Source organism: Mustela nivalis (genome assembly GCF_964662115.1).
Source record: "Mustela nivalis genome assembly, chromosome: 2".
NCBI classification, from domain to species: Eukaryota; Metazoa; Chordata; class Mammalia; order Carnivora; family Mustelidae; genus Mustela; species Mustela nivalis.
In genome coordinates, this window is record NC_139021.1 from 147,065,081 (window position 1) to 147,078,624 (window position 13,544).

General features: G+C 48.0%; 1 protein-coding gene across 4 annotated transcripts in view; it reads left to right on the forward strand.

Annotated features, from left to right (window-relative positions):
- Positions 1–13,544, forward strand: part of WDFY4 (WDFY family member 4) — a 273,431-nt gene that overhangs the window by 245,914 nt on the left and 13,973 nt on the right. For 2 of the 4 annotated variants that reach the window (XM_082718543.1, XM_082718544.1), the window contains exons 52-56: positions 1,747–1,900; positions 3,837–3,928; positions 8,647–8,859; positions 11,404–11,551; positions 12,615–12,799. In XM_082718543.1, coding sequence (XP_082574669.1) covers positions 1,747–1,900; positions 3,837–3,928; positions 8,647–8,859; positions 11,404–11,551; positions 12,615–12,799 — 792 coding nt within the window. The remainder of the gene's footprint in view (positions 1–1,746; positions 1,901–3,836; positions 3,929–8,646; positions 8,860–11,403; positions 11,552–12,614; positions 12,800–13,544) is intronic. The other 2 variants (XM_082718545.1, XM_082718546.1) reach the window with 1 other exon arrangement.

Sequence of the window (13,544 nt, forward strand, 5' to 3'; positions counted from 1 at the left end):
GTGACCTTGGAGAAAAGCCACATTCTTAAGCTGCCCAGGTAGTGTGTTCTGTTGCAACTCTGCTGCAACTGGCTTTCTCAGTGTCCCTGTCCATGTCTGTGTGCAGAGAACGACCCATGGGCCTCCCTGGATCCTTAGGTCTGACTCAGAAAACTGACCAGCCCACCAAGATGTCCAGATGGGGTCCGTCTCAGGCGAGTGGCAGATTCTGCCTTTGCAGAAAGAGCTGAGACTCCTCGCCCCACAGGTTAGGAGATCACATTTGCCCCAGGCCCAGGGATTCCCCCCAGTAAGCTGGCACAAGGGCAAAAGAAGGCATGTCCGTTGGAGGAGCATCCATGGGATTGACCTAGTTCTGCCACTGGTTGCTTTTGATAGCCTTGGGAAATCCAGGACTTGTTGAGGACCTTCAGTTTTCTGGTGTGCAGAATGGAAGTGGACTTCCTTCCTGACACCCCTGCTGTGAGGATCAGGAGCCAACATCTCTGTATAAAGTGCCTAACATGTGGAAGACTTGCCAAGGGGTGGCTGTGGCCCTTCTTTACTCATCATCTACTCCTGTCGCTGCCCCAAAGCTTCCTTAGGTAAATGCTGACAAGACCTCAGTCCCCGAGAAGTGAAGGGAGCTGGCGGGTGCAGAGGAGAGCTCTACGCATTTGTTCTCAGGCCACAAGAACCCTGTACAAGTTGGCAAAAGGAGGACAAGTTCTGATTGAATGAAGGCCCAGCCTTAATGGAGACAAGAGAAGTATCCAATCCCGGGCAGGTGTTTGGGGATGTCCCCAAACTTAAGTAGACCCAGAGCCCCACTTCAGAACCTCTTTCTGGAAGTCCATCTGCCCTCAGCATCGTCATTCCTCCAACCAGACCTTTTTACTCTGCCCAGCCCTCAAGGCCACCTTATAAATAAGGGTAGCATTAACTAAAGAGATTTGATGACCCAGATGAGAGGAGCAGAGCACTCAAAAAAAGAATTTTTTTTAAGTCTTACCTGGTGCAATCCTAGTTGCCAGGCTTGGGATGCATCAGGCCACCTGTGGAAATGGGAGATGGAACTGGGGCAGTCCTTGGAGAGTGTGTAGACATCATATCTTCATGGACCAGCTTCCTGTCTCCGGGAGGCTGGTATCCCTCCAGATCTTCATCCTCAGACCTGTTCTCTCTTGTAAGGCTGCTCTGTTAGGTGTCAGCAGGGCCCTGACCTAGCCTGCTTCCTTCTGCTTCTGTTCTTGGCCTTGGCCTTGCTTCTGCTCAGAACACTCTGCCTTCTTCTATGTCACCAGGCTTGCAAACTCACCAAGGGTCCACTTCTCTAGAAAACTTGCCCTGGTCCCACATGACATGGCTGACCTGCTCTATGTCCTGTAGTGGGTCCTTTGTGTCCTGTCTGTGCGTGATTCAGAGTGGGCCCTTAGCACATGTGGAGAATGGACAGATAAATGACTCTGCTTTTCCTGTCTCTGATCTGAGCCCGGATTTCTGAAATGGAGAATGAACAGTGCATCATGTGTCCTTTGAGGAAGCCTCAGGTAAAGGGTATGGAGAACGGTCGAGTGAGCAGAGCCACGAGAAAACCATGGCACGCACACGTGGAGCGGTGAACGAACGTGTGTGGGAGTGAATGGAAAGAAAGCTCTGATGGCGGAAGCCGTGCCTCAGTGGCCGTGGGCGAGGAGAGGCCCACCCGGGCGGTGCCTGCGTGTCTTTCTCACTACAGGTGATCACATGGGCTCCCTTTCCTCACAGGGTGGAAGCTTTGATGTGGCAGACAGAATGTTCCACAGTGTGAAGAACGCGTGGGAGTCAGCCTCTAGGGAGAACATGAGTGACGTCAGGGAGCTGACCCCGGAGTTCTTCTACCTGCCCGAGTTCCTCGTCAATGGCAACGCCGTGGAGTTTGGTGCGTGGAGGCTGTGGTGCGGCCGGGGGTGGGCTGGGCAGGGGAGGGATTGCTCCCCCAAAGCTCAGGCAGTGACCAACTTCATCACTAACTTTGCTGGTCACCTAAATGAAGAGACCCTTCACCAAACCAGTGTGGTCGTTGTGAGGTCTTCCCTCGATGGTGGCCTTCAGTGGTGAGGTAGAAGCCAAGGAAGGACTTGAAGGCCCCAGCTGCCAGGATGTCTCTGAGGCACAGTCCCACCCATCCTGTGAGGGTCCCCAGGCCTCAGTCTGCCGTGAGAAGCCCTGCGTACAACCAGGTCTACGCTGGCCCGCCGCGTGACCTGGGCAAACCCCCGCCCCTCTGTGGCCTCGTTTTTCTCCGTGGCCCACAAACAGGTTAAGCTGGGCTCTGAGTTGGACCCAGAGAAGCTGGGTCTCCGGGAGAGATTGCTTACCGGATAGGGTCTAAGGGGGGTGGTATGGGGACGCTGGTGGCTCCTCCTCTTTCCTGTGCTTCCGGTTCCACCCCAGGAGGAACTATGCCATCTCCCTGGTTTAGAGGAGGAACAACAATTTCAGGACCCCCCTGTGAGCAGGTCCCCTGGTGGCTGTGTGTGTACCTTGGTAGCCTCCGCTGTAAATGTCAGGGTGAATTGTGGAAGGGACCATGTGGTCAGAGCCTGAGGCAGGGTGTGGCCACTGCACCCCCAGAGGAAGGGAGATGGGATACCTCACCTGATAGGGGCACTTGTGAACTATAACTAGTATATACCTGCACCCCAGAGCTCCCCTTCCTCGGGACCCTCCTTCCTCCAAACAGCCCACGGGGGCACCTTTTTTGGCACTGGGGATTTAGTTGGGGCTCCTGGAATCGACTGTCCTGAAGGTGTTTACATTCTGTACAGGCATGGAAGAAGAGGAGAGAACATATAAACATATTTATATAAGTGAAATTCTATCTGATGCTGAGAATTGTTATGAGGACAGAAGGTAGGAAAATGGTTCAAGAGTGATTCAGAGGGCACTATGTTAGTCTGATCTCCAGGAGGCATTGCCTGAGGTGGTGACAGGGGAGCTGAGGCTGGCTGGTAAAGGAGCCACATGAGGCACAAACCTGTGGGCCAGAGAGAAGCGGGGAAGGTTTTATTTAGTTGCACCTTGAAGGCTCTGGAGGGTTTAAGCAAGACCACAACCAGTGTTTATCGGGCAACCATCATATGCCTGGAGTTTTTCTAAGCACATTGTGCGTATTTTTCTTTTCATCCTTCTACCAGCCCCCTCCCCCGGGGGGTGGCTAACAGGTAGGAAAAGTGAGTCCCAAAGAGATTAAGCAATATGCCCAAGGTTGTGCGGCTAATGGGTAGGAGAGAGACTTGGGCTTGGATCCAGACTCGTTCTATTGTCTGGGGAAGCTGCCTCTAAAAACCTTGCTGTCCTCACTTTAAAAATGGAGAGAAAATACATAAATTATAGAGTTAAATGAAGATTCAATAAGATGTTGTGTGCCAAGCACCTAGCATAGAGCCCTGGCATAGTTAGGTGCTCAAAATACAAGAGCTTTTACTGTTACTGTGATTATCTCCTTATTGCTCTAGCCCCGAATAGAAAGCACCCGGATAAAAAGGCACAGAAGGTAGGGAGGAAGACAAACAATGACCACACCACTGCCATTTTATAGGCAGTTTGTGAATCAAACACAAACCTGCCTGGGAAGCAAGGAGGGCCTTGTGGAGGGTGGAAGGCTTAGAGACCAAGTAAGAATATTCCAGGCAGATGAGTGGGGGATGCACCAGACAGAAGCAGCAGCAAGTAGTGAGGCCTGTGCAGGACACAGCTCTTAGCCTGATCTGCCTGGAATCAGAAGTCCTAGACAGGACAGTGTGTATCCCCCCTGGTTCCTAGCCCAGTTTGGGCTCCCATTCACGCAAAGCCCTGCTGTTTCTCCCACTCAGGCTGCATGCAGGACGGGACAGCACTGGGAGATGTGCAGCTCCCTCCCTGGGCTGATGGGGACCCTCGGAAATTCATCAGCCTGCACAGACAGGTGAGTTGAGCAGGGTCACACCAGAGGCCCTGGCATCCTGAATGAAGACTGCAGTATCTTCACTCTCCGTGGAGGCTTTCTGTGTGAGCACAGGGCTAGTGATAAATGTTTCTGAGGCTCTTATGTCCACAGAGCCCAGAAAAGGTGCTGGGCTCCATTCTCCAGGTTAACAGGAAAATGTTTGTGTTGTGGGCTCTTCCAAGAGTTCCATTAGATTCTGTCCTTCTGCCAGTTTGTTGTGGGAATCACTGGGAGAAATTAATTCAGTTTCTTTTTGGATCGCCTGGGTCAAGTCAGTGTCTTTAGCTGGCCCTATAGTGAGGGCCATGATGGGGCCGTACTGCTCTATATAGCTCATAGAAAGGCTGTAGACCCTGAGGGGCTCCTTTTAGCCAAAGGATTTGCCAGGACTGGGGAATACTTGGCTTCTCAGCCAGAGAGGTTGATGTGCTAGAAACCATTTTGGGACACATATCCTGGATCAAATACATGCATTAGCATAAACCACAAAAATATATGTGATAATATCATTAGTCATCAGGGAAACATAAAATCACGGGAGATGACATTACATACTCACAAGAGTGGCTAAAATTTTAAATATGACAAAACCAAGAGTAAGCAAGAATGCAGAGCAATCAGAGTTCATTACACATTGTTGGTAAGAAAATAAAATGGAAAAGTCACTTAGGAAAATACTTAGTAGTTTCTTACAAAGTTGAAGAAGAATTTACCCTATCACCCAGCAATCCCCCTTGCATATATTGACTGAAGAGAAATCAAGATTTGTCCATGGAAAAGCATGCACAAAAATATGCACCAGTTTTATTCAGACCCATCAAAAACTGAAAACAACCCAAATGTCCAGCAACTGGTAATGGATAAACAAATGATTCATTCACGCAATGGAATACTATGGCAGAGTATTACTAAGAAAGAGATTACTGATAAATACTAAGAAAGAGATTACTGATACATGGAGCAACATGAATTAATGAAAAAGCATCATCCTAAGCAAAAGAAGCCAAAACTCAAAGCTACGTACTATAGGATTCTATTTATATGACATTCTGGAAAAGGTAAAATTATGGGGACAGAGAGTCGATCAGTAGTTACTAAGGTCTGGAGTAGGGAATGATGGAAAAGGAGTACAAGAGAATATTTCGAGTTGATTTAAATGTCCTATGTCTCGGTTGTGGTGGTGGTTACATGACTACATTCCTTTGTCAGAACACATTGAACTGTATATTTTTAAAGGGTGAATTTTATTATGTGTAAATTATGTCTAAAAAGAAAAAAAAATCTGGGGTGGGCCTGGCTAGTAAAAGCAAAGTTGGACTCTTCCCTCTGTCCTTCTTCCTTGCCAAGGAGAAAAGTCTTCCCTGGTTTATCCTTGCCTCTGGAAGTGTAGTAATGGTAGGCATCTCTCCCACAACCCACTGGTCTTGAATAGCTGGACCAGAGGTGAACTTAACCTTCAGGTGACAGCAGCCCTCTGCCAAGTTGTTCTCAGAAAAAGTTGTTGACCTGGGCTGAGTGAGCAGATTCACTCTACAGGACTGACTGCAGATGCCGGTGGTCTAGTGGGGAGGCAGCTAGATTATATAACCACACAAATAACAAAAAAATTATAACTGCACAAAGTGCTACAAAGAAGAGAAATTCAATGCCATCAGATATAGGTTAGAGGTGAGACCCATGGGACCTGGGTGATGACAATAGCGGGGAGACATCTTCTGGTAGAGTAAAGATTAGGTTGGAGTGGATTAAGGTGTTAATGATTAACATCAGTGAAAATGTCAGAGTAGGAATCTCTGAAAATCCTCTACTCCATAAAAGCAATAAGAATAATGGCAAAGATTATCATTAAAAAAAAAAAAAAACAAAAAACAAAAAAATCTCTCCAGAACTCTGGAAATTAACCAGAGGCTTAGAAAAATCAGGGAAAATCAAAAATCAAAATTCCTTTCTCAAAGGAAAAATGACTGAATCTTTGTAAGAACAGCAAGCTTTGTGTTGTTTTAATTTACACTCTTCTCATTTCTCCTCATCTCTGTAGTAGCTTTGAAAACCAACAGCCCACAATAACAGTCAAAACCAAGAGCCTAACAGTCATTGGAGGGTGAAGAATGGGTTTGGAGCTCCTTCAAAGCCCCATACCCAGAGAACTGTCATTAGTTGACCTGTTAATGTTTTCCTGAATGTCCCCACCAACAAGGCTTTTCTTCAGTGACATTTGTGAAAAAATAAACCAGAGACAATTGTTTGACACTGTGGCTGCCAGAGGCAGTGGATGTAATTGGGCAAACAACAGACTAACCAAAAAGCTTAAATAGAAAAATTAGAGAATGAGATATTTATTAGGAGGCCTTGAAAAAAACTTCAAAATATCTCTGGAATCTAGAAGGACACACACAACTGTAGGGATACTTTCATGCACAAGGCTGTGTTCATGCTCCTAAGGTCCTAAGCTTCACTTCAGGCTGACATTGAGGCTCTGTGCAAGCAAGATATGAAGTAAAGGCAGAGTTTTTATCAGGTGGTTGCTGCCTAGCCAAACACTGAAGCTTTGTGCTAACACACACATAAAGCCCCTCCCTGGGGAAAGACTGGAATGCTAATTGGTTCTAGGCATTTAAAGAAATCTTCATCCAATCATAAGATGATCATTAAGCTAACAGAGCAGAAATTTTAGTGGCCACATACAACAACAAAAATAAAGACCTTATAGAACTAATTCAGAAAAGTCCTAAATAAACTAGCCAGCAAACAACAATAACAAACAGTAAAGCAACAACAAACCCTGGAGAGAAGGAAAAATCTGATTTCCAGAGCTGATACATAATATTATCTAAAATGCCCAGTTTTCTATAAAAATTATGAGACATGTAAAGAAAAAGAAAGTATGGCTCATAATGGGGGAAAAAAGCAGTCAGTAGAAATACCTCTGAGGAAGCCTAACCTTTGGACTTACTAGACAAAGACTTTAAATCAGCTATTATGAATATGTACAAAGCATTAAATAAAACCGTGTTTAAAGATTGAAAGGAGAGTATAACAATGAGAAAAGATATATAAAGAGTTAGAAATTATGCAAAGGAACCAAATAGAAATTGTGGAGCTGAAAATTACAGTAACTGAGATGAAAAATTCACTAAAAGAGATCAATAGCAGGCAGAAAAAAGAATCAACAAACTTGGAGGATAGGTCAACTGAGATTATCCAATCTGGGAAACAGGAAGAAATGAGTGTAGAAAAATGAGCAGAATATATGCACCTGTAGAACACCATCAAACATACCAACATACACAAATTCAAAGTACCAGAAAGAGAGGAGAGAAAGGTACAGAAAGAATATTTAAAGAAATAACGTTCAAAATATCCCAATTTTGATGCCAAGTATTAATTTATACATTGAAGACACTCCATAAACTCCAAGTAGGATAAACTCAAAAAGATCTATATTTAGACACATCATAAATTGTCAGAAAGGAAAGTCAAAGGAAGAATCTTGAAAGCAACAAAAACAACTCATCACTTAAAATGTATCTTCAATAAGACTAACAGTTAATATTTCATTAAAAATAGAGGTGGGATACCTGGGTGGCTCAGTTGGATGGGCATCTGTGTTTGGCTCAGGTCATGATTCCAGAGTCCTGGGATTGAGCTCTGCAACAGGATCCTTGCTCAGTGGAGAGTATGCTTATCCGTCTGCCTCTGCCCCTACACACCAGCTTATGCTCTCCCGCTCATGCTCTCTCTCTCTAATAAAGAAATATATTCTTTTAAAAAGAAACACAGAAGTAAGAAGGCAGTGGTATGGAATATTCAAAGTGCTGAAAGACTATCAGCCAAGAATTTTATAGCCAGCAAAGTTATTCTTTGATAATGAAGAAATTAAGACACTGAGACATATAAAACTAAAAGAACTTATAATTAGCAGACCTGTCCTATAAGAAACACTAAAGGGAGTTCTTCATGCTAAAATAAGACAGTAACTCAAGAAATAAAGGAGGTGAATGGTAATAAGGAAACAGAAATGGTAAGGATGGGAAGAGACAATGCACATCAAACCCCAAGCCAGTGCCTGGACCTAGAAAGTGCACAGTGTAATCATTGTAGCTAACATTAATTACATGGAGTTCACTGTGTACCAGGCATGGACACAAACCTAACCTCACATAATTCCACAAAGAAGGTACAATTACTGTCCCCATTTCATAGATGAAGATAAAGGAACTGAGGAACAGAGGTGTTAAGGAATGATCATGGCGGTGCTGGGGCCCAGCTGGCTCCACAGCATGTTCTCTTAACTGCTACACTTAATCTCAACCTCCTGATATTTCTGGTCAGAATCATCTCTCACTTTTTCTTATATCGATCTCAATAGGACTCCAGGACTTTATTTTCAGTCTTCCATTTAGATATCACTACAAGACATAGATATTTTGAACCTCATGATTATAGCATGGCGTGAATGAGCTAGGGTGATGGCAGCAGTCAGATCCGTTTTCCCACTAGCTGGAGGCAAGAATGGGATGGTCATTGGGTTACCCGCATGTCCACCCACTTAGTACTCATCAAGCTCAGTGAGATGTCACACCTTTCCTGTGCAGAGACAGCATCCTGAGGCATATGCCCCCCTCCTGATCTGTGCAGAGGGCTCACAAGTCCAAAAGAGGCCTTCATTTTTCATGTTCTTTCGGTTTTGGTTCCAGGCTCTGGAAAGTGATTTTGTCAGTGCCAACCTCCACCACTGGATCGACCTCATCTTTGGGTACAAGCAGCAGGGGTCAGCTGCAGTGGAGTCTGTCAATACCTTCCACCCCTACTTCTATGGTGACAAAGTGGACCTCGGCAGCATCAGTGACCCCTTGATCAGGAGCACCGTCCTGGGGTTTGTCAGCAACTTTGGACAGGTGCCCAAACAGGTACAGCATCTATGCTCTGGGTCTTGCTTTCTCAAGAGTGTGTGCATTGTGAGCTTGGGAGTGACTGAAGACATTTTCTCCTGGAGAGGACCAAGAGAGGACTGGGGAGGGGAAATGGTCTTCCTACACCTCTCAACATCAAGGATTACTCCTCTGTTACCATCTGATGTTGATGAAGATGATGATGTAGTTAATGATAATGGTGACGACTAGTTTCCCCTGTGGGATATGTGATGGACACTATAGTAAATCCATAGGATTTAATTGTCTATATGGGTGTCTATGCTGCACAGTTGCTGTGCAGAGCCAAGGAATGGAGACATCAAGTGCTTGAAAGTGACTGGAATATGATGGGCCCTCCGCAAATGTTAGTTACTAGTATGATTCCCTCATTGAATCCCCTCCTAAGCTCTGGGAATAAAGATTATTCTTTTACATATCAGGAAGCTGAGGCTCAGGGAGGTTGAATACATAACTTGCCCACAATTATACTTCAGCAGATGCCAGAGGTAGAGCTCTACCCCCACCTGGCTGTTCCCACAGCCTCTGCCATGTCACCAGCAGTGGGAGAGTATCTAAGTTCTTCCTCCAGGGCACCTGATGAAGTTGCTGGGGTCCCATATTGGCCTTTTGCTCCACTGGCTCCATCCCACATCAGGATAATCATGTAGTGATATGAGGCTGTGCGTTCATGGGCATGTCCTAGTGAATAGTGGGCAAGAGGAGTGCTTAGTTAGCTGATCCCAGCCTGGTTGGCCCTCAAACTTCAGTTCAGCATGGAAAAGTACTATTCCTAAGGATATCCATTTGGGCTACTAGCATGGCCCCATGGGCTGGGGTCTCAGCCTGGGTGCTCAGGAGCCATGCTGGGAAATGAGTGCATAAGCCCAGCCAATTCTAGGGCCATCTTGGACAAAGGCCTATCCCATGTGTAACCATGAGGCTTGCAAAAGCTCATCTTATAGTGCAAAATTAGTAACATCTTTTCTGCCTGGTCTTGCATACCACGCTGCAGGTTTGCTCTACTCCCTGGGGAGGGCAATGTGAGAAGTGCCTAAAGGTGACTTGGAGAATGAACAGTGCATCTAAAATGTGGGTTTGGCCAAGGAACACTTCATAGGAAGGAGGGAATTTCAGGAAAGAAGCTTGGGTAGCCTAATGGTTTCATTTTTTTTTTTTTTAAGAAATGAAATAATCCAGATAAAGCAATTAAATCAAAATAGTAGTTGCCCCCAACCAATTGTTTCCTGGGTTGTGTCATTGTCCTTGTCCAAAAGCAAAAGATATTTTCACATCCATATGCTCAGAGAGTGCACACAATTTTATATTCTGATTTCATTTAGTGATGTAGCCTATGAGCTTTTACAAAGATATTTCTAAGTAATTATCAGAATTAGACTTCTTGTAGTGGTCCCAACTAGAGGCAGGATTAAAATACTTCAAGGACCGTGCACTTGCCATCAATGGGTTCTGCGTGCTGAGGCTGTGACGGGCTGCTGGCCTGTGGTGCTTTAGTCATTTTGCTTGCCAGGAGGGACGGTCTTTATTTAATGCTCAGTTAAAAGTCCCCATTCTGATTTCAGTTTGCATTGATCACTCACCCAGCTTTACTAGGTAGACCAGCATCTGATCGAGGCCTATCACTGAGCCTAGGCTGCTGTGAGAAGCCCCCTCCACACCGCCAGCTGCTTGCTGAGCCTTGCCTCTGCCCCTGTGCCCAGCTGGGGTCAGCTCCCACCCCTCCATTGTGGTACCCAGTGGATGTTTCCATCGAGGAGCAGAGCGTGGGCCTGATGACTGGAAAACACGGCCTCGTTGGGGAGGGGAAGGTGGCGAGGTGGCCTCGGTTGCCCTCTGTGGCAGCAGCAAGATTCTGCCAGCAGCATGGCCTTGCACTTCACGTGTTGCCTGGTTATGCAAAAAGTTTGGCCTTAGGGACATTTTGACAGCAGAGATCTAAGAAAAATGAAATTTACAAAGGCCACTAATGGGGGTTGCCTGTGCTCTTCGGAATGTTTGAATGGATGCCATTAAAGGGTTCTGTGTTGCTGCCCAGACAGATGCTCCTGCAGAGAGTTTGTAAGGGAAAGAAGAAGAAGAAAAAAAAATTATATATATATATATATATATATATATATATATATATATGAGAAATAGCTCAAGCAAATGAAGAGAGACATGTGATCTCGAGAGGAAAGGGGGTCATTCTGACCCCATGATAGGAGAGGCCACTCTGCCGGGGACCAGGGCTCCTCAGGGAGGTCCTCCTGCTCCCAGGCAGGGTGGGGAAGATGACAGTTGGCAGCCAGGAGGGCTCTTTCTGCCAGTCCAGCGCTAGGAGCTGCAGGAAGTGGCTGCCCCTCTCTGAGCCCCAGGCCCCTCATCTGCGACCTCCGAGGGCTGATCCAGAGAGTTCTGTTCATGCTCATCTCAGTTAGGAGCAAGCCCAGCTCAGGCAGCACTCAGAGCAGAGCGGCCGCCGCCACCTCTGGCCATCTGTCCCTAATGACTTGTGTGGTCTGCGTCTGTCCCCTGTCTCTCCAGCTCTTTACAAAACCCCACCCAGCCAGGACCGCTGCGGGCAAGCCTTCACCTGGAAAGGATGCCGCCCTGCCTGGGAGCCTGCCCAGCCACCCGCAGCCCTTCTTCTACAACCTGCAGGCACTGAAGCCCTCCCAGGTCACGGTCAAAGGTGACTACCTGGTCTTGCTTTGTTTGGCGCCCTGCCCCAGAGTTGTGCCTTTGGAGGTTCATGGAGCACAGACCCTTCAGGATCTTGGAGTCTGACTTGAGATGGCTGTGTCTCTAGTCACAAAAGGGACCTGGGGAGGTCTGCTCCAGAAATGTCCAGAACCATCTCTGTTAGATCCCGACAGACTTACCTGTGTGTCTGAGACACACATTCCTCCTTCATGTATCTCTTTCACGCACAGGCGCACACATGCGTGTGCACGCACGCACGCGCGCGCACACACACACACCTCTTTCTCCCTCTCTCTTTCCTGCACACACCCCTCCTCACCTCCAAAGCCAAGCAAGGAATTCCCAGATTCCCCAAGGGAGGGTTGCAGCCTCTGCTTCTTGGTGGTACTCGTATTCATGGTTGCTCCCGAGCCCCCGGGTGGGCCTGCGGCCTTTAGGCAGGATCATCTGTCCTGAGCAGATAGCCCAGTGGGAGTTCCAGCCCACTGCTTCCTAGAGACACGGTGTGTGTGAGGTCCAATGTCTGCACCACCTGCGGGCTGCTTGGCTTTGGGGAACTCGCACTACATGGGGCAACATTCTGAACTTGTATAAGGACTATAAGGTCGGGTTTGTTGGGGTTTTGTGATGGGTCTTTTTTTTTCCCTTCAAATCCAAGAATAGGGTCTTTGGCACACCCCGCTCCACTAGATAAGGTGTCTGGGAGGGGCAGGAAAGCCAGAGCCCCCAAGGCTCCTGTGGCTTTGTGTCATCACCCAGACAGCCTCAGCCACTGCTCCCCTGGCATCAGCCCTTAGAGACACTGAAGACCTGCATGGCCACATGTGAGCTTCATGTATGTGTGAAAGCAGGGGACGAACTGAGGCCCAGGTTAGGACCAGAGTCTAACATGAGTGAGGCCCTCGGAGTGACGTGCGCTGGCCAGCCAGCGGCGTCTGCCCAGGCTGGTGCTTTGCCAAGTCTGTGTCACCTGCCACAGCTCCTCTCTGGGCCCAGTGATAGTGGGTCTTGTCCTTTGGTGTGTAAGCTCCACCATACTAACTGGGGGGTAGATATGTACCTTTTCTCTCTAGGCTCCGAATCCCCCAAAGGAGCCATTGGCCACATCGTCCCCACGGAGAAGAGCATCCTGGCCGTGGAGAGGAACAAGGTGCTGCTGCCTCCTCTCGGGAACAGGACCTTCAGCTGGGGCTTTGACGACTTCAGCTGCTGCCTGGGGAACTACGGCTCTGACAAGGTGGGTGGGCGTGGGGCACGGGCGCGGGCTCAGGGTCTCAGCCTCCATCTGCTGGGGCAGAGGCGGTTAGGAGACGGGCCGGCCCAAAGCAGGCACAGCTGCCCACACCTCACCACTTCCATGTGGCTGTGCCTCCTGCCTGGGAGGGAAGAATGTTGTACAGCTGGGCTCAGGGCCCTCGGGGCCAAGCCTCCAGCCTGGGTTCCAAGGAGTGGAGCTCACAGGTTCTCAGTGCACACTGTCACCTCAGAGCAGTCTCTGTCACCACCTCGTCACTCAGCTGCATGGAGGCTGTTCAGACTCTCACTCAGCCTGGGTGGGAAGTCAGGGTTCCTCCAGCCCCAGTCGTGGCTCCAAGTCAAAGGACAGTCACTGGGCATTCAGCTGGTGCCAGAAGCCAACCATCTGGCTAGTCTTCCTCCACCCTTACACCGGCCCATCCAGCGAGCTCACTTCTTGCTGTGGCCCTGGCAGCCTCCCAGGCTCCTTACCTCCCCGCTCTCCCTTCCCACCGTAATTCCCACCCACCGATCACATGCATGAACTCCCTGCCCTCCAAGCCCTCTCTCCCCACCCCCAGACTTCCCTACCACTTCATGAGGCAGCCAGAAACCAGTTCCAGATGTCAGTCCCTCCTGAACGCTGTCCCTGACCACCTCAGGCTGTTGTTGGCCTCCCCACTCCCTAGAGTATGAGCTCCCTGGGGACAGGCTTGAATTGCCTGGATTTTGTCACCAGAGCCAGC